The sequence below is a fragment of the Tupaia chinensis genome, unplaced genomic scaffold (genome assembly GCF_000334495.1).
Source record: "Tupaia chinensis unplaced genomic scaffold, TupChi_1.0 Scaffold000622_1, whole genome shotgun sequence".
Taxonomy (NCBI): domain Eukaryota; kingdom Metazoa; phylum Chordata; class Mammalia; order Scandentia; family Tupaiidae; genus Tupaia; species Tupaia belangeri.
Genome location: NW_006160142.1, coordinates 5346451 through 5366835, shown reverse-complemented (window position 1 = coordinate 5366835; position 20385 = coordinate 5346451). Strand labels below are relative to the sequence as shown.

General features: G+C 38.0%; 1 protein-coding gene and 1 long non-coding RNA gene across 7 annotated transcripts in view; one reads left to right on the top strand and one right to left on the bottom strand.

Annotated features, from left to right (window-relative positions):
* ASB3 (ankyrin repeat and SOCS box containing 3) overlaps window positions 1–20385 on the top strand; it is a 113114-nt gene that overhangs the window by 56580 nt on the left and 36149 nt on the right. For all 6 annotated transcript variants that reach the window (XM_006159021.3, XM_006159017.3, XM_006159016.3 and 3 more), the window contains exons 6-7: window positions 1184–1361; window positions 4463–4660. In XM_006159021.3, the coding sequence (XP_006159083.1) occupies window positions 1184–1361; window positions 4463–4660 (376 nt within the window). The remainder of the gene's footprint in view (window positions 1–1183; window positions 1362–4462; window positions 4661–20385) is intronic.
* The window catches only part of LOC102490819 (uncharacterized), a 30596-nt gene continuing 25550 nt past the window's right edge, over window positions 15340–20385 (bottom strand). Inside the window, exon 3 of the long non-coding RNA XR_336075.2 lies at window positions 15340–15534. This is a non-coding gene — a long non-coding RNA (uncharacterized LOC102490819). The remainder of the gene's footprint in view (window positions 15535–20385) is intronic.

The window sequence follows — 20385 nt, the reverse complement described above, 5'->3', positions numbered from 1 at the left end:
TTGGGCATGTAAACATAATGTGCCCAGTGTGGTTTTCAAGCTGCCAAGTTCAAGGCTTGAACCATTGTTGGCCATGTGGGAATTTAGTGCCTTAACCATCATGCTACCTGCTGGCCCCTATTCTAGAAATTAAAAATCTTCATGGTCATTTCATACCACCATACTTAGCATATTTATTACATTGTCTGCTAACAAGTAAAATTTGTGAAAGTCTGCTGTTTTGAAAGCCTTCACAAAAACTGAGGTCCACTTTTTAAATCTTTATTCAGTGATATATCAGTAACTTGACTAACTCTGTGATTTAAACAACCCAGAAACTCATTAAAAAAGACCTTTCTCCTCTCATTGTAGGCCTTACTTAGCTTACAGTGGTCATGAAGGAAGAGATATATTAAAAAACATAGTAAAATACTAGTTTTTTTTTATAGAGAGAGGTTTTTTTCCAAAGGATACATGCACTCAGCAGAGAGAGAGAAAGATAGGGAGAGAGAGAGAAATCATCCCCCCAGAAATTCCTAGGGGAATGGCCATGCTGCAGTCCCTTCTCCTCCATTCTTCTCCTGGGATCTTTGGCAAGCACATACACGTGCCTCGCATGATTTTCAAGCCTCAAGGTCCAGGACTCAGACTGTATTTAGCCATGTGGGAGTGTGGGAGTCCAGCGATATAACCACTATGCCATTTGGTGGCCCTCTCAAATACTAGTTTTAAGGCATAGTGCCCATATATGTCATATCTAATGGTAAATATTTTCATTAAACCTATTAGTGCATCTGTAATATCTTATAATTTAGACTTTATCACTTTCCGTTATTACTAGAAATGTTATCTATATTCCACAGTTTGCATTTTTATTTTTGAATGTTTACTTCTTAGACCCACAATGTTCAGGTTGGAGGGATTGGAATGAAATGAATCCTTCATCAGATAGGATTTTCATGTTAGCTTTAAAATGAAGTCTAAAATAGTAGTCACTTTTCTTGCTGACCTAAAAGCAAAAATAAATTGAATGGCTACCAACAAGTTAGCAAAATATGTGTGTTTATACAACAACATCCACTGAGGGGGATGTTGTACCATGAAACCCTTTTGTGACAACTGCTTTGAGATTTATGTTATCATTTAAAAAATATTTTAGAGATATAAATGCGGATTATTTGTTAAATGTTTTACTTTGTATTAGGTGCAAACGTCAATTGTCAAGCCTCTGACAAAGCTACTCCCTTGTTCATTGCTGCTCAGGAAGGTCACACAAAATGTGTGGAGCTTTTGCTATCCAGTGGGGCAGATCCCGATCTTTACTGTAATGAGGACAATTGGCAGTTACCTATTCATGCAGCTGCACAAATGGGCCACACAAAGTAAGTGTTAAAAGCAGAAAATAAAAACAGCCTCATAATTAAAAGCTAATAAGGAGTAAATCTGGGTTTAGACCCTTTACCTCCAGACAAAATTCTTGGTATTTGCTTTCCTACCTATTTGCTGGGTGACTAGATTTATCCCTAATATGTCCCTCTTGCTGTCCTGGACTCTTAGTCTTGCACTTCCCTAGAGTGGAGCAGAGTGGTTGGAGACATGATAGCCCCAGGGGCTTTCTCAGGGTGTTCAGTCTTCCCTCTCATTGCTCAGGTTATGACAATACTTTCCCCTTGCTCCCTAGTTCTATTCCTGCATCTTTAAGTGGTAATCAGGTGGCCAAATTCCTTTAATCCTTGACCCCAGAATGCTTTTGAACTTATAACCTCTGTTGGAATTGAGTTTTATTTTATGCGTGTTGAGTAGTCTTCCTGATCTTGAACCCTTTGACTGGATTTCTTAGCAAGTCCAACTTGGTATTTTTCCTTGCCTCTATTCTTTTTTCTTTTTGCCAAGTGTTCACATGAAGTTATTGATATTTTCTGAAAGAGAGTACCTTAAAGAAAGTCGTGACTCCCTGAAATTGTAGGTTCTGAAAATCTTAGGAGCTAATAATAACATAGTCATACCTATGAGAATATGGCTGTCCATCTTAACATAAATTGGCACTGAACAGTTTTTAAAAATATATTTTGAAATATTTAGAGTCATAATTCTACAATGATAAAATATGGCTGTTATTAGTATTAATTTAGAGAATCACAGTAAAATGATCACTAGTGTACTTACATAGTATTAAAACAAATTGCTTAATTTGGTTATTTTGAAATTAGGTGGCACAGTATTTTACTGTGTATTTCTTTAAAGATATTTGTAACCATGTTTGTGCCTTGTGGGAGAGAGTAGTATAATGATAGCAGTCTTTTTATTTATTTTTTTTTGGAGAGGTTTTTGCTATATGGCACATGCGCTCACCAGAAAGACAGAGACAGAAAACGAGAAATCACCCCCTGGGGGGATGGCCACACCACAATCCCTTCTCCTCTATTCTCCTCTTGGGATCTTGGGCACGCATGCACACGGATCCGGCGTGAGTTTAAGCCACCAAGTCCGGGACTCGAACCACAGTCGGCTATATGGGAGTTCAGCAATATAGCCATTATGCTAACTGCTGTTCTCGTTACCAGTCTTTTTAAAGTTTATTTCCTTTTTTTATTTCAGGAGATTGAGAGAGACTAGTAGCCCCAACAGGTTCTCCTTCACCCACTTTAGCCTTCTCAGATCACAGCATCATTGGCATGTGAGCTGAGTGTTTAGAGGTGCTGGAGGGGGGGAGGTGTAACCCATGATCTTTCTTATGGGTCCAGCAGTAGTTTGAGCAGGATGTTGCCTCTGTGTCACTGAACCAGCCCTCCGGACATTTTTTTTTTTTTTTTGAGAGGTTTTTCGCTATAGGGCGCATGCGCTCGTCAGACAGACAGAGACATAGAGATAGAAAGTGAGAAATCACCCCCCAGGGGGGATGGTCACGCCGCAATCCCTTCTCCTCCATTCTCCTCTCGGGATCTTGGGCACACACGCACGCACACGCGCCTGGCGTGAGTTTTAAGCCACCGGGTCCGGGACGCAAACTGCAGTCAACTACGTGGGAGTCCAGCGACATAGCCATTACACTAACTGCTGGTTCCCAGCCCTCCAGACATTTTTAAAAAGTAAACACACTTATTACTTTTTTTTTGAGAGTTTTTTGCTATAGGTCACGTACGCTTGCCAGAAAGAGAGAGAGAGACAGAGAGATTGAAAGCAAGAAATCACCCCCCAGTGAGAATGACCACTCTGCAATCCCTTCTCCTCCATTCTCCTCTCGGAATCTTGGGCACACACGCACGCACACGCGCCTGGCGTGAGTTTTAAGCCACCGGGTCCGGGACGCAAACTGCAGTCAACTACGTGGGAGTCCAGCGACATAGCCATTACACCAACCGCTGATCCCACACACTTATTAAATTTAAGAGGCATTAAGCAGACTCTTATCAAAGTACTTAGATTTTAAATGTAGATATTTTTCTAATTCTTGACCACTTATTTAAACATAAATCTTAGGTGTCATTATACTCTGAGCTTTCAGTTAATGCCAAAACCCTCCTAGAAATTTATCTTTAATTTTAAATTTTGAGACTTCTATTAGTCATCCATAATTTCCTCCATAGCCCACTCCAAAGGTAATCCTTCCTATGAATATAAATTTTTTTTAACTATTATCTTAGGCCTATCTGGCATAACGAAAACTAGCAAAGAGAAATATGTTATAGAGATACTTCAGAATACCCCCATCTGTCTTTCCTCAGAAAGAGGGGGAATTTTCAGGTTTATTTTATTCTTACAGTTTTATTTTTTAACTTTTGAAGAGTGTAATAGTCTCTCTCTCCAGCCGCCTGTTAGAGGTAAGTTTATGAATAATCTAAGAACTTACATTTAATGACTACTTGTAGAACTTTCTCTACCTAGCAACCCAGGTATAGAAACCCAGCATCTTTATAAATCTGCCTCAGTATTTAATAAGCTCATATTCTTTTCAGATAATAAAATATTTTAACAGGAATCTAGTTTTTTCCTGATGAAAATAAAATTTTTTATTTCATGTCACTTGCCATCTCTTATTGGAAAAACTAAGCTACTTGGTACTTTTAAAAGGAAAATTAGTTTTCTTGATACCAGTTTATATTTAGTATAAAAAGTTAAAAATTTTTTTTTTAGATTCTAAAAATCTAATGTAAAATTTGAATTCTGAAGAGTAGAGTTAGTGATGATAAGGTAAATCATTAGTGAACAACTTAAAAAGAAAAACATAGTACCTTTTTACCTACCAGAACATTATTTAATTCTGCTTCAGATTTATTTAAGGACATAGGAATTAAGTGACAGTAGTAAGTGTAATATTTTAGAGTATGTAGCATGTAGTAATTTAATGTAAGTAAAAGGTTTACTGAAGAGAGATTTCTTTAAGTCACTCACTGAGTGATTCTTAAAATACATGTGTATAAGTGTTACCTACATTCAGGTACATGTGAAAACATTAAATGCTCCTAAATATGTATATTTATAGAATCTTGGATTTGTTAATACCACTTACTAACCGGGCTTGTGACACTGGGCAAGACAAAGTGAGTCCTGTTTACTCAGCAGTGTTTGGAGGACATGAAGAATGCCTAGAAATGTTATTACAGAAAGGCTACAGCCCAGATGCCCAGACGTGCCTCATCTTTGGATTCAGTTCTCCCATGTGCATGGCTTTCCAGAAGGGGTATGTATATTTGCTATATTTTTATTCTTTTTTTGCTCTATGGAAATGTGCTCCTAAGTACTTTTTAAAAAAGTTTTTAGTTTTTATTTCTTTAATGAGAGAGAGAGAGAGAGACAGACGGACAGACAGACAGACAAACAGGTATCCTAGACAGGGTCTCTGTACTCTCCTATGTGTTTTAGGTTGACCTGGGATCCAAACTGCAGCCTTCCTTCCATCTGACTCCAACACTGCTGAGCAGTGTTCTGTTGCCTGAGCCACCGTGGGTGAACCCCAAGTGACTTTATTTTGTGGCAGAACTTAATATCTATGTTAATATTAAACTGCTAACTTAGAAAACAAACAGAAAAAGCCTTCTGTGATGCACCTTGTTTAGTCAAGGTGTAACAAAGATGTGATAATAGCAGATTATTTTTTTTCTCTCTTTGGATATGGGTTACATTTTTAGTATAGCAACTTTAGGGGATAATTTCAACATATTAAAGTAAATGCAGGAAGTCTCTGATATACTTGGTCTTCAGAACAGTTCAAGAATTAATGGTGAGACTTTATCAAATAAAACAGTGACTGTGTTTTGGGACCAGCAGATGGTGTAATGGTTACATTGCTGAACTCCCACGTAGTTGACCACGGTTCAAGTCCCATAACCCACGGCTTAAACTCATGCGGGGTGCATGTGCGTGTGTGCCCGAAATCCAGCAAGAAAAATGGAGGAGAAGGGATTGTGGCATAGCCATCCCCCCCCCGGGGGGGGTGCGATTTCTTACTTTCTATCTCTCTGTTTCTTTCTCTCCATCAAGCACACCAGTCCTATAGCGAAAATCTCTTTAAAAAAAAAAAAAAAGCAAAAACAGTGACCAGGTTTCAGATTATTTACTATTTTAGTTTTGTAAATATTATTGCATTTGTTGTATAGCATTTCTTGATGTGAGTCAGAAAAATGAAGTTTTAAAAGTCTCAAAAATAATTGCTTTTCTGGTCTGTCATGATCCTTTGTGGTAGCATAAATGAAGAATTATTGCTACTTTATTAGCTTCTGGCCAATAACTTGTCTATAAAACTCCTTAATTTTTTAAAAACTCCTTAATTTTTAAAATGGTAAGAATAAAGTATGCATAAGAAGTCTTATTAAATAGTATCTATGAATCATCCAATAACAGAATAAATTGCAAAGATAGATAGTATTATTTTTCATTTATTTTAATTGCCAATGGGTATATGTACTCGCCAGAGAGAGAGAGAGAGCGCGCGCGAGCGAGCGAGCACAACCCCAGTAAGGTGTGGTCATGCCATATTCCCTTCTCCTCCTTTTCTCCATCCCATCAAGATTTTGGACATGCATGTACATGTACTGGCATGTTTTTCAAGCTGCTTAGATTTTACTGTAACTGTGGTTGGCCATATGGGATCTGGCTCCCTTAACCATAGACCATATGATTGACCCAGATGCTATTGTTTTAAATGATGCAGAAGAGATTGTAGGTAAACCTCAAATTTCATTGACTTTCCCTTGGATCCACTGTTATAAATTTCTCTCTGTAATTTAATTTAAATATATATATATTTACACACACACACACACACACATACATATATATGTATATATATATTTGTTTTGAATTTAATCTTTCTGGTATACATTTTAGCGTGAACTTTTTTTTTTTTTGAGAGGTTTTTTTTGTTTTGTTTGTTTGTTTTTGTTTATGTTTTCGCTATAGGGCGCATGCACTCACCAGAAAGAGAGACACAGAGAGACAGAAAATGAGAAATCACCCCCTAGGGGGGATGGCCATGCCGCAATCCTTTCTCCTTCATCTCCTCTTAGGATCTTGGGCACGCATGCACATGCACCCGGCATGAGTTTAAGCCGCCGGGTCCGGGACGCAAATCACGGTCGACTACATGGGAGTCCAGTGACATAGCCATTACACTAACTGCTGGTCCCTTTAGCGTGAATATTTGGAGCTTGTGTTAATCTGAATATCTGACACACTCTATGTATAACTTTCATGATGTCATAAAATTACTCTCTCAGTTTTTTTCTTTCTAAACAGAGGAGTCCTAATACCTTAGTTTATTGCAGTAAGGTGACAATGATGACTTTGTTTAAGCTGTCCTCTAAACCATATCTAACTGCATTACAGAACTGAACATTTTAATTAGATCAGAATATAATGGTTTGGGGTTGTATGCTTGTATGCATGTGTATTTATTTCCCCAATATAACAATGGAATTTCTGGGTCTTCATCTTACCTTTTGGAGGATTGATATTTTTGTTCCTTAGGGTCACAGCAGCTAAGATGAAGCCCTCATCATTTTGTAAGCGTAGTTTGTTTTAACCCAGTGCCTTGCTAACCCTGAAACACCTTAAAATTAATGAGACTGAGAGTGAGACAATACATTTCATGCCATTTATAGACTTAAATAAATAAAGTTTGGTCTTTTAAAATTTCTGGATTTTTAAAATGAGTTGAAATTGTAGGGAGTGGCCGGCCCCTTTTTTCTTTTGATTTCTGCAAAGTCACTCAATAAAATTAACTGACTAGTTGTTAGGTAGAGAGCACTAAATAGATTCTTGAGGAAGCTGAAACATAGGCCCTGCCCTTTAAGAATTTAAAACCTATGGGAAACATAGTATTTAGTAGCATTTACCCACCACCTTTGGCAAGGGAAGTGTTTTTAATATAACCATTCATGGAAGACAATGATCCTACTTTTTTTTTTTAGTATTATTAAGAAACAATTTTCTTTTCTTTTCTTTTCTTTTTTTTTTTTTTTTTTTTTTTTTTGCCAGAAGGTACCTGTGCTCATTAGAGAGAGAGAAGGATAGAGAAGGAAAGAGAGGAAAAATGAGAAAGCAATCTCTTTGGGGAACGGTCTTGCCGCGGTTCCATCTTCTCCATTTTTGAGATTTTGGACATGCACAGTATGTGTCTGGTATGTTTCTCAAGCTCCTGGGTCTGATACCCAAACTACTTAATCAGCTATGTGGGGATCCAGGTACCTGGTTACATCAGGCCACAGGTTGGCCCAAGAATCTTGTGCTTTTTTTTTTTTTCTTTTCTGTTGCATCTAAGATAACTAAATATGAACTGTTATTTCAATCTTTAATAGTTTAATGATTCTGTTTATTTTTCTCTGTAAGTATTCCAAAGTTGTAATTTTAAAGAACTCTATGGCTGGATTACTTTTTATATCTAAGTTACTCTGTAGAATTTTTTTTCTCTCTTTTATTTATTTTTTTTAAAGGTTTTTGCTATAGGGTGCGTGTGCTCGCCAGACAGACAGAGACAGACAGAGAGCTAGAAAGCGAGAAATCGCCCCCCCCCCCAGAGGGGATGGCCATGCTGCAGTCCCTTCTCCTCCATTCTCCTCTTGGGATCTTGGGCATGCACGCACACGTGCCTGGCATGAGTTTTAAGTCCCGAGTCTGGGACGCGAACTGCGGTCAACTATGTGGAAGTCCAGCGACATAGCCATTACGCTAACTGCTGGTCCCTGTAGAATTTTTTTCTGAGTAAACTTCAGTGCTGCCAAGAAATTCTAACCCTAGGTTGAGGAACTACTTCTAGTCTAAGTGAAGGAATCTCATTACTGCCTGTGTCTCTAACCAATTAAGACTGAAAACTCTTCAAAATATGAAAATAAACTACTTGAGAACTATGCCAAATAGACAAAGCATTCAGATTATGGAAGAAAGTAATAACTTGAAGTGACCCATATGGAGATGAATTTCTCATTTTCTTTTTTCTTTTGCTGTGTTGCCTGAGAGCAGGCCCCAATCTGAAGTTGGGCAGCAGTAGTGACACCAGCAGCTGAAATTCTGATAGAAACCCTGTTTTTATAAGCAGACAAATCAGGTAAATAGAGTTTTGGAGTGTAAAGGGAATCCTAGAGGAGAGAGAGCAGGAGAAGCAGATATTCTAATTCTGTGTATGAATATGCATATTCCTGGACTCACCTGAAACTTCAAATGCACTGGAGAGACTCAAGGTTTTGAAAACAATATTTAAACTGTTGAAGTCTCAGCTAAATCCTTAATGGCATATTTATAGGACCAGTCCCAAAGTAGCATAGCAAAGGCTTTGAGAACTGAACTGACATTGGAACCATTGTCTGTAGAATGTGAAACAGAGGTTGCAGTCTGAACCTAACAAGGTTATATGCCTTCTACAGTAAGCCAGCCAAAAAAAATCAGTGTTCTTTATAAGATTATAACAGGACAAAAGACCGAGAATCTACACAATATAACATTTACAATGATCAGGATACAACATAAAATTGACATGGACAATCAGTAAACTATGACAAAACTCTCTGGGTATGCCAGTTTTCAGGCACTTTCAGGTGTTCAGCTCTCTGGAAACCCCTCAGTCCAATTGTTTTTTTTTGTTGTTGTTGTTTGTTTGTTTTTAATAGAAACTTTATTATGTAGGAATAATGATCAGATTGCTGACCATTAGTGATTAACTCAACCTTCTGCCTTCCTTCTCTCCTTAGAGGTTGGGGGTTGTGGCCCAAAGTCTCTAATCATATTGTGATGATGACCAGCCTCCTTCCTCAAACTATCTAGGAGCCCCAGCTATCAGTCAACTAATTAGCAACAAAAAGACATTTAGAGAGCTAGTCCCATAGCCCAGCAGTTAAGCACTGTGTAGAGAAAGCCAGATCCTACATGGCTGACTGGGATTCAAGTCCTGGCCCTGGAGGCTTAGAAAAACATGGCATGTGGATGTGCATGTGCCTAGGATCCTAATGGGATGGAGAATTGGAGGAAAAGTCTTGTCATGTGACTGTTGAGGGGTACTTTCTCTCTCTCTCTCTGTCACACACATACATGTTTCCTCACATTAAGAACAAAAAAGATACTTAGAGATGCTGAGGATTTTTGGAACTGTATGTCAGGACAAGGGAAAGAATAACAAATATATATTTTTCCATATCACAGCCTCCTGTAAATTTTATGTAACAGTTTTGCTCACCTTGGTAAGAGAGCTTCTGATAAAAATCTTAGATTATCAGCATTATTCTCAGTCACCATCATTTTCTTAACATACCATTTATAGGTTTCAGTGTCTTTGTTATCATGAACGTCTTGGAGTTTCCATTATTCCATCTGGAGAGAGATCACTTAGCATTTAGCAGATGGCTACATGTAGACATTTAATTTTTTTTTTCATTTTTAGAGGATACAGTGTACTAGGGAGACTGCTGTTATGACTATCAGAAGGATAATATCAAGAGTTTGGAGTATGCTCCTTAGGCAGCATCCCACTGGGCCAAACCAACTAAAATCAAATACATCAAAGAATGAGTTACACGAAGATCTTGCCATTTTAGTCATTTATAGAACAAACCCTGTTTGTTCTATTTATTCACGTGCAACAGGTATTGTTAGTAATTGCACAGACTCTTCCCTGTTCATCTAGCATTCCATTAACCTAAAATACGGAGTGAGAACAAGTGGGTCTAGAAGCCCGATTCTGTAATAGAAACCCCTAATACAAGTTGAATAACAGTTGTGTTAAGGATGTTGTTAAAGTTGCTCACTGGGTGGACTAAAGGATCTAGTAGGGTGTGAAAGATTCTGGGTTTGGCATGATAGGACTAACATTTTATCAAGTTACTCTGTAAAAACTGCTGATTATCAGATTGTAACCATAGCATTATTTTGTGTAGTGAAAGAAGCACAAAAAAATTAAAAAGGGTGTGAGTGTCATTTTGATAGGGCATCTTGTTCCATCATCTAAGGAAAGACTGTTCTCAGTATGAAGTTATGAACTGCTCATCCTGGTTTACATTTTGAATGTCTCTGGTTATGGCATCAGATGTTCTATGGAATTGTCTGTATGGCTCACACAGCAGGCATGAAATTTGTCCCTTGAAATTTTAATTGAAGCCTGGTGCCATAGCACAGTGGTTAAGCACTGTATATAGAAAGTCTGATCCCATGTGGCTGACCCTGGTTTGAGTCCCAGCCCGGGCGGCTTGGAAAGCATGAAGGCATGATGGCGTGTGTGTGTGTGTGTGTTGTGTGTGTATGTCGAAAATTCCAGTGGGATGGAAAAATGGAGAAAAATGGATCATGGCATGACTATGTTCATAGAGGGATTCTTCCTCTTTCTCACTTTGACTAGTGCATATGTTCTCTTGCAACCAAACAATAATAATAAAGGAAATTTGCATTGAGTTGTTTAGTGACAGCTTATAGGGCTTCAGGAAGAGAGTAGTTACTTTTCTTAGTTGGAGAGTTGTAGCTAGATATTGGAGAAAACTAGGAGAATTCAGGATGCATTCCAGTCTACAGGTAGATAATCAAATCGGTGAGCTGGGCTACAGTTTAATAATGGTAAATTCATAGTTATTCTTCAGAAACATTTTTCTCTATACAGTCAGCCTGATTTCTACAAAGATAATCAGAGTTAGACTAATTTATTTACAAATTAATTTTAGTCTCATCAAACTTGGCCCTATTATTTACATAAGTGCAGTGAGAATAGTGATTGACCACCTAGGCCCTTTTGAAGTTTGCTTTGGTGCTGGGATCAGCAGATGGCATAATGGTTATGTTGTTGAATTACCATGTGGTTGACTGCAGTTTGAGTCCCAGACCCAGCAACTAAAAACTCACACTGGGCATGTGTGTGTTTGTGCCCAAGATCCCAAGAGAAGAATGCAGGAGAAAAGATTGTGGCACGGCCACACCCCCAAGGGATGATTCTTGCTTTCTCTCTGTCTCTTGGATGAACGCACATGCTCTTTAGGAAAAATATCTTAAAAAAAAAAAAAAGTTTGTTTTGCTTTTAATAAGGAATCTCAGATAGTGTTTTTTTCTTTTTTAATTAATGAACAACTGTATTTTTTACATTTGAAGGCTGATGAAAAACCATTAGTTAATCCTATGAAAGAAAAACATTTCAGTCGAAAAGAATGGTTAACCGTTGGGACCAGCAGTTAGCATAATGACTATGTTGCTGAACTCCCATGTAGTTGACCGCGGTTCAAATCCTGGACCCGGTGGCTTAAACTCACACCGGTTACGTGTGCATGCTTGCCCAAGATCCCGAGAGGAGAATGGAGGAAAAAGGATTGCAGCATGGCCATCTCCCCTGGGGGGTGATTTTTCGCTTTCTGTCTCTCTGTCTCTTTTTGGCCAGTGTACATGCCCTACAGCAAAAACCTCTCAAAATAAAATAAAAAGAATGGTTAACCATATTTACTCATTAAGTACTATTTAACTCGTTTAAAACACAATTTGAAAACATCAAGCATGCATTTTTAATTTCAGTACAATAAATTCAAGGCCAAATATGCACATCACGTAGATCAAGACTAGATTACAGGGGCGGGTGATCTGGTGGTTAAGGTCAGTGGACTCCCATGTGACCTACAATGGTTTGAGTTCTGGACCTGGCGGCTTGCTTTCTCACTTTCCCCCCACCCCTTTTTCTTTCTCTCTTCTTTCCCCCCCCCTCTCTCTCTCTCTCTCTCTCTCTCTCTCTCTCTTTCTCTCTCTCTCTCTCTCTCTATTGCTCTGCCCTTCTCTAGTCAAATTAAAATAAATAAGTAAAGTTAAATAAAATAATTCTAAAAAAAAAGACTAGCTTACGAATTATCATTGTCATCATCTTCACTTTTTTTTTCAATACAGTCAATTATTCATTGGTATTATTTTGTGATGACAGCATATTAGTGGTAATAAGAGAGTTTTTGGACCCTATTGATGATGGCGTAATCAGAACTTTCTGAACTGCTAATGTTGCAGGAATTGATGCTTTCACAGCTGGGGACTGTGATGCAGGCATCTGTACTGTAATCCTTTGCCCTGTGAGGGACATCGGAGTCTCTACCTCTTCTTGGGATATTGAGCATGCATGCATACGTGCCTAGTGTGTTTTTAAGCTGCTGGGTCTGGGATCTTAATTGTGTAGTCAGCCGTATGGGATCTAGCTGCCTTAAACTTGGCCCCAAGTAATTGCCTTTTATGACCAGTTTCTGTCTGACTGGTTGAATACCTGAGGCCTCCCTACAGGACACAATCCTGTCTTTGTGGTGACTTCTGCTTTTCCCGGAGATTCATTGTCAGCCACTGGAAACCCCTAAAGATCATATGCTGTTTCACAGCACAAATTAACCCTGGACTCTAAAGAGTAAGAGATCAGAGGGCTCAATACAAAAAGACCAGAGTCAGACCTGAGAGGATCTTATAACTCTTTGGTCTCCCTGAGAAAGACAGACAATCTCAAAAAGGGTCAACCCCACCTTTCCTGTATTGCTCAAGTGGTCTTGGGAATTATTAACAGTGCCCTTAGGGTCCATTTGTCAATAACCAGAAGCTGTCAGAGGACAAAATTACAACAAATTTAATTTAAACATCTTAATGGCTTTCATTTGCTATTTTAGAATAGGACACCTCATTCTATAAAATGGAATATTTCTTTTCTAATGTCAGAGAGTATGTGCATGAGAGAAAACCAGAAAAAGAAAGAGAGAGAAAATCTCCCTCTCACACGCACAGAGCTTGGTAATGCTGCAATCTCTTTTCCTTCAGTTTTCTCTCTTCTTAGGTTCTTGGGCATGTGTACACCCCTGGCATGTTTTTTAAGCCAGTGGGCTGGGAATTGAACCCCAGTTGTCCGTATGGGATCTAGCTTCCTCTGCATGGGGCTGGCCCTTTCCTAGTCCTCCTAATTGACTTTTTATTTGTTTGCCTGGAACCCATGGGAATAGATTAAATTGTGATAACTGTTTGCCATTATCATCTGCTTTGATGGGAATTAATTGAAAGGTGAACTTTTTCCAAGGGATTAAGTCTAAAAGATGATAGCATCATAATCACATATACTTGCATCTAATGTGTGTATATAAAGGAGTTGACTTAAGTATAGTAGTGGCATAATTTTTGGTGCATAGATTATTTCTCTTCTCCCTACCATCCTCCATTCACTTAAAAACATCAGTTCATTTTTTAGTCCTTATACTTGTTTGACTGAGTTCTGAACCCAAAAAATGAAGCAGACAATTCTATAGAAGATATTTTAATTATTTATTTTATTTTATTTATTTATTAATTTATTTTAATTTGACCAGAGAGAGGCAGAGAAAGAGAGAGAGCAGAAGTGAGAAAGCAAGCCACCAGATTCAGGACTTGAACCATGGTTGGCCATGTGGGAGTGTCCAGCACCTTAACCACCACGCCACCTGCTGGTCCCTGTATAGAAGATTTGATAAAAGATTAATCTCAGAGGGTAACTTACAAATGGGAGTTGTGGATTAGAAGAGGTAGATTATTATAAGTGGGCAGCTGCAGGCTTCACTTCCCTGACACCCTGCTGTACTGCACCATACTGCACACGATGCACCCTGCTGCACCACACTGCACTGCTATGCCCCATACCCTCTGCAGAAAGCTCCAACTTGTAGGGAGCTCAGTGAACAGTCAGACTTGGGAGAGAGACCAGCAGATGGTGTAATGCCTATGTCGCTGGACTCCTATGTAGTCGACTGCGGTTCAAGTCCTGGACCTGGTGGCTTAAACTCACGCTGGCACTTGTGGGTGTGGCCACCCCCCATGGAGGGTGATTTCTTGCTTTCTGTCTCTGTCTGTCTTTCTGGTGAGCACACACTCCAAACACTGCCCCCCCCGAAAAAAAAAAACAATGACTTGGGAGGAAAGTGTGGATATTCCAGGGGTTACAAGATCAAAGGCCAGTAGCCTTCCTAGTATCCTTAAGGTCAGGTGGCTGGAGCTGTTATCTTAGTAGGATCTGATTGGCGGCTGCTCCAGGTAAGATTTAACTCAAGTAAAACTCCTGCTCAAGACTAGTCCTGAAAGACTTAAGAGTGTGGTAGAAGAATGGAGGGGCACGGAAATAGTGTCTATATGGCTCACTCACACACACATATTAGGTAATGTCTGACTGTTAGCTTGTTTGTCAGTCATTGTCCATGTAATGTGAAAATTATTTGATTATTTTGGGACTTGTAAAAAGCTTTGCTTTATCCATCAAGAAAATTTCCCTTTTCTTACTAGGTTTTGATTTAGTATAGTAAGAGAATGGTCAGTGTTTGAGGAAAAAGTTGAAGCTGAAAAAGTTAATTTTTTACTATTGAGATTCTCTTATAGTCATATGCCTAAAATTAATTAAATTACATAAAATGACCATTTATTATGTAAGGATAACTGAATATAATTTTAATTTAAAAAGAACTATTATGTGTTATTTTTTTTTAATTTTTCTTAATGAAACAATGTACAGATTTTATACTTTCCACTTAAGAACTCAAGTTTCAGTCACAGCACTGAATGGTACCAGGAAACTTAGAAGATTTTTATTATCTAAAGTGAATTTTTGATATTCTAATTTTCAGAAGTTTGGTAATAAATAGTGAGATAAGCTTAGTTGCGGGAGACCTGCTCCAGCCAGGGTGGGTTGAGACTTGAGGGAAGGCGATGCAGGTGATAAGATATCAGGCAGAGACCTCTATGCTCTTTAGCATGTTCTCAGCCGACTACAGTCAGAGCAAGCTCGACTGCAGCGTCTGTGACTAGGAAACATACATTTTTATTGAGGGATGTTTATAGGAGTAGGAGGGGTGAGGGGGAAGTAAAAGATTTTACTCTAAAAAGTAAGGTATTCAAAGCATAGGAACAATAATCATAAAACATGATGCACTGTTCTGTTTGATCAGGTGAAGTCAATCACAGTCCTCAGGGTGAGGGAGTCCATCCGTCTGGTATATTTTCTTCTTTGATCTTGATTACTGGGAATGGCCTTCTGGATGAGAGTTTTTTCAGCAAGCTTGCTAACTTCAGTCCCAGGCCCACTTGATAATTTCAGCTCTAGGCCGGAGGCCTAGAGAGAAATCTTATCTGGTTAAGTAAAGACATGATTAATGTATACTAAAGTAGAACATCTGTATTATCTCTGGGGTAATCTACAACTAAGGGGGAGAGCTTGAGGTAATCTACAGCTAAGGGGGTGAGCCTATTGCCCACATGGGAAAGGAATGTGGTCTTGTAAGCAGTTTAATGACTGACCTAAAGGTTATTGTGTACGTGTGACCCTCTGTGTGCTGTTCTATACAATGGCTATGGCTCAGGGGAGCAGCAATTTTTCCTTGTCCTGAGATCAAAGGTGACTCATGGCCTTTGTCTGGGGCATCAATATCCTGTGGATTAGCCCCTGAGCCCCTCCCAGCTACCGAGGCCGTTTCATCAATTTAGTAGTTTTCCATTAACCCAAACCTTTCTAATGCTATCTATGTAGTCCCTAGCAGGAGAAGTGAATGCAGCATTCTTTATTGATATTTTCCAGGCAGGTGGGGTGAGTCTCACAAAATAATTCCCATTTGCCGCCACCTTAGAGGTCAACATTCTTTCAGGATTATTAGTTGGTTTTACTATAAAACTTACAGTAAGGCTGGGGGTGTTATTTTACCCTTACAGGATACCATAGCAGAGAGATTGAAAGCAAAAACAGCACAAACCAGCACAACAAACACAGTTGAAAGCCTGAGCTCGCAGCTGTAGCCTTGCTTGCAGCTCTTCTCACCCAAGTCCTGCTTAGACATGAGAGACAGCTCTTTAGGCTCTACCTGTGTTGACTCTATGGCCTCTGCCACTTAGTGGTGTAAGTTTTGAAATTTTATTCTTCTAGCAATAATGTGTTAATATAATAGTGTTATTTTGGTGTATAATAAGATCGTTGTATAAAAGATTTAATTAACACTTATCTGACTTATGGTGTTAATCAGTAAAAGATGTGTGCTTTCTCATTTGTATGTTTTTCGATGTTTATCTGAAATTTATAAGTTTAGTACTTGTAGTCTGTCTTCCATTATAGGTCTGTTGTGTTCTGCAATAGTAAATTTTTATCTGCTTTTATAATAATATAAAAAAGTCATGAACATAATAAATATAGATAGTCGCTCTGGGTTTTAAGTTTTCTTCATTGTTTTATTCAGTAAATTTAACTCTTTAGCTTAGGATCAGAGTTCTGAACATTTTTGGTTAATATCCCTTGGAGAAGATGAGTTTGCATTTGAAGTAGTGACTTTAGTTCTTCTCATCATTTCAAGGCATGATGGAAAGATGTCTCTTCTGTAACTGTACAGGTCCCACAGCAAAAAACAGTCTTTGTCCTCTGGGGTTAAAAAGTTAACAGCTGTGGTGACATGAAGCTAGTTTTTCAAGGACACAATGAGTAACAACTCAAAGGAGAAAAAAAAAAAACATAAAATGATTTCTCCAACTGTGATGGTGAAGGAGGGAAGTTGAGAAATTTCAGGAGTGTTTGAACAAATAATAGTTTTTTTATTTATGACTATAAGGAGATCATAGCTTAACTGTCCTGATTTTATGTTTTTCTAATTGATTCTAATCATCATTATTTGTTTCACAGAAATCATTGTGTTCATTCCAATCAGTATCTATAAGTGGATACATTTTACAAAACCTAATATCTTCATTTTGTATTTGGCCAGTGGCTGAAGGCCATTCAGTAAAATATACTATATGGCCTTTAAGAATTTAATAATTGACTAAATATTTTGTTAGCTAATTGAATGTAAAACACTCAAGATGTTTGCCTATTTCTATTTGTTTAAATTTTGTTTGATGTTGAATTTCCTCTTACTATGCTTTGTACATTTTTATACTTCAGAGAGCAAGTGGTAGAAAATGTATAAGCCCTGGGCCAGAGGTGACATGGTGGTTAGTGTGCTGGATCCCAGATGGTCAACTGTATAGTCGGAGTCCCGAATCCGACTCGAAAAACACACTGGGCCTATTTGCATGCAAGCCCAAAATCCCAAGAGAGAATGGAGGAGAAGGAATTGCATCATCCCCCGCGGGAGGTGATTTCTTTCTCTTTCTGTCTCTGGCAAGCACACATGCCATATAGTATAAAAATAAAAGAAAAATATATGCACGCTCCTGAAGAAGGCCCAGACATTGGTTTTTGGTTGTGTGTGTATATATGTACATATATGTGTGTGTGAATGGGGGGAGGGAGTAGTTTTAGACAGGGTCTCACTGTCCTCATATCCCCTTGCTTCGGCCTCCCAAGTACCTGGGATTGTAAATGCATTTTAGGCTTTGGAGAGTTTTCCAAAGTCACTATCAGGACTTGAGAATTTCTTGACATGTTAAAAAGAAATATGTACCCATGTTCATATGATTTTTGTTAACCGAAGGTTATCTAAGTATGAGAGATTACTATTATTACATGCTCAGTGTCTTACAATAATCAAAGTCATATAGAACACTGAAGTTGCTTATATTTCTGGAGCATGCACATGTATTAAATTTTAGTAACTTTCCCAGAAGCTCAGGGTATGCTGATGAAGATCTTTGATCTTTGTTTTATGTATTTATTATTTTCCATGTAAATAGTAATTTTGTTGGAAGAGGGTGTATATTGTAGCACTAGACAGTTACATAAGCCTTTTGGAAGCATAGGCTCCCTGTTCTCATACAAGGCCAAGTGAGTAATTGGAAGAAGTTTACAGCTGGTTATTCAAAGTATGTTTTGTAGACTACTAACTAATTCTGTGGATTGTTAATAGATTCTACATAAGATAAAAGGTTTTGTCTATGTTAAATAATTTTTTTTTTTCTGAATGCGTTTGAGAATTTTTTTAATGAGATGTGCTTTGTGAATTCCTAAGAGGGGAATAGATCTACAAAGGTTTGAAAAGTCTAGAAGTATAGGATGAATTTATTTACAATAAATTGTAATTTTTACACATTGTTCCCATGTTTACAGACTTTTGGGGCATTTTATATTCTATTTAATAGTGCTTTTTTTCAGATTAATAATTGAATGCACTGCATTAATTTTAAAGGTACTTCTGAAAAGTCTCTGGAAGTTGAAGAAAACCATTGACCATATATAATCAATAATTTGTTCCGTGTAACATACTTTGAGAAACAAAAGTATAGCCTTATAATGCTTTCAATTTGACTATCTTAACAAATCTTCAGTTTTCAGAATAGAGAGATATCTCAGAAATTTGCTGTGTCATATTCATTACTATTAATAGATTTTTCTTTGATATTATTATCCCACACTTTCTAGTTACTAGCTCTCTAACCTGAACTTCAGTTTTTGCAGCTGGAATGGAAATATTAGACTTCTTATGATTGTTGTGATGATTATGGCAAGTTTTGCATGTAGCACATGTAACATAAAATACTCAGTAAAGTTTGATATTATAAGGAATTACATGTGCATATGATTTCACACACTATAGAGATGGATAGTTTGTCTTTTAACTTTGCCCTTAATTTTTCATAGCAAGAACCATATGTCTGGGTTTTTTATTGACTTTCTAATAAGAAAGTTTCTTGGTTTTGTAGGTTTTTTTTGTAACAGAAAATGGCTAAGATACGCCTCGGTTGCATTAATCTAATAGGTTATCGTTAAGAACTGTCAAAAACATGTATTGGTATTTTGTAGCAAAAGTATTTCCTCTGGACTAAATCTTTAAGATACTCTAGGCTATAAATGGTTTCAAATGGAGAGGGAAGAATTCAACCAATCCCTGACTTGCACATATAAACATATACGCCTGGAAAATTGCTAGGCTTCTGAAGAATTGTATATCACATTTGTAATGAGGCATTGTCTTGAGCTTTTTGCGGTTTTCCTCTATGCTTATTAGAACATGTTCAACAATTCATTTGTAACTTGTTTGTTCTATAGCAGAATCAGCAAGTAATAACTGCAGGGAAAATAATGAGAACCTATTTAACTAGAGTCAAAGAGTTTGAAATAAATTGGTGATAACTGTTTAGAGCCATCAGTCAAAAGGATATCCCTTAGCATTTTTAAAAAAATTATTTGTTTTAGGGACCAGCAGTTAGTGTAATGGCTATGTCGCTGGACTCCCATGCAGTCGACCGTGGTTCGAGTCCAGACCTGGTAGCTTAAACTCACTCTGGACACATGTGCGTGTCTGCCCAAGATGCCGAGAGGAGAATAGAGGAGACGGGATTGTGATGTGGCCATCCCCCCTGGGGGATGATTTCTGTCTCTCTGTCTCTCTCTGTCTCTCTGGTGAGCATACACGCCCTATAGCAAAAACTTCTCCAAAAAAAGAGATTTATTTTACATTTATTCAGTGTACATCATCATAGCATACAAAATGAGATTTCTCATCCAAAATACACTGTATATTGACTTAATCAATAATATTACTATATATGTTATCAACAAATAATTTTTCCTTTTTTGTTTCTTATATATTTTGCATTTTTCCCCCTCGATGCCTTACTTCTCACACTCTGCCATTTCTTTTTTTAAAAAACTAATTAATTTATTTTTATTATCATCATAATCTTCTTTGTATTATATTGGATTACATACAACTTTACAGTGTATTACATTGCTTTTTCAAAAGGGAATGCCATGCATGTCAGTCAATACAGAGACATTAATCTCCCCACTTCATCATTCAATATCTTTTCTTTTCTTTTCTTTTTTTTTTGGAGAGGTTTTTGCTATACGGCGCGTACGCTTGCCAGACAAGACAGAGAGAGACATAGAGACAGAAAGAGAGAAATCACCCCCCAGGGGGGATGGTCACGCCGCAATCCCTTCTCCTCCATTCTCCTCTCGGGATCTTGGGCACACACACACATGCACCCGGCGTGAGTTTTAAACCACCGGGTCTGGGACGTGAACCGTGGTCGGCTACGTGGGAGTCCAGCGACATAGCC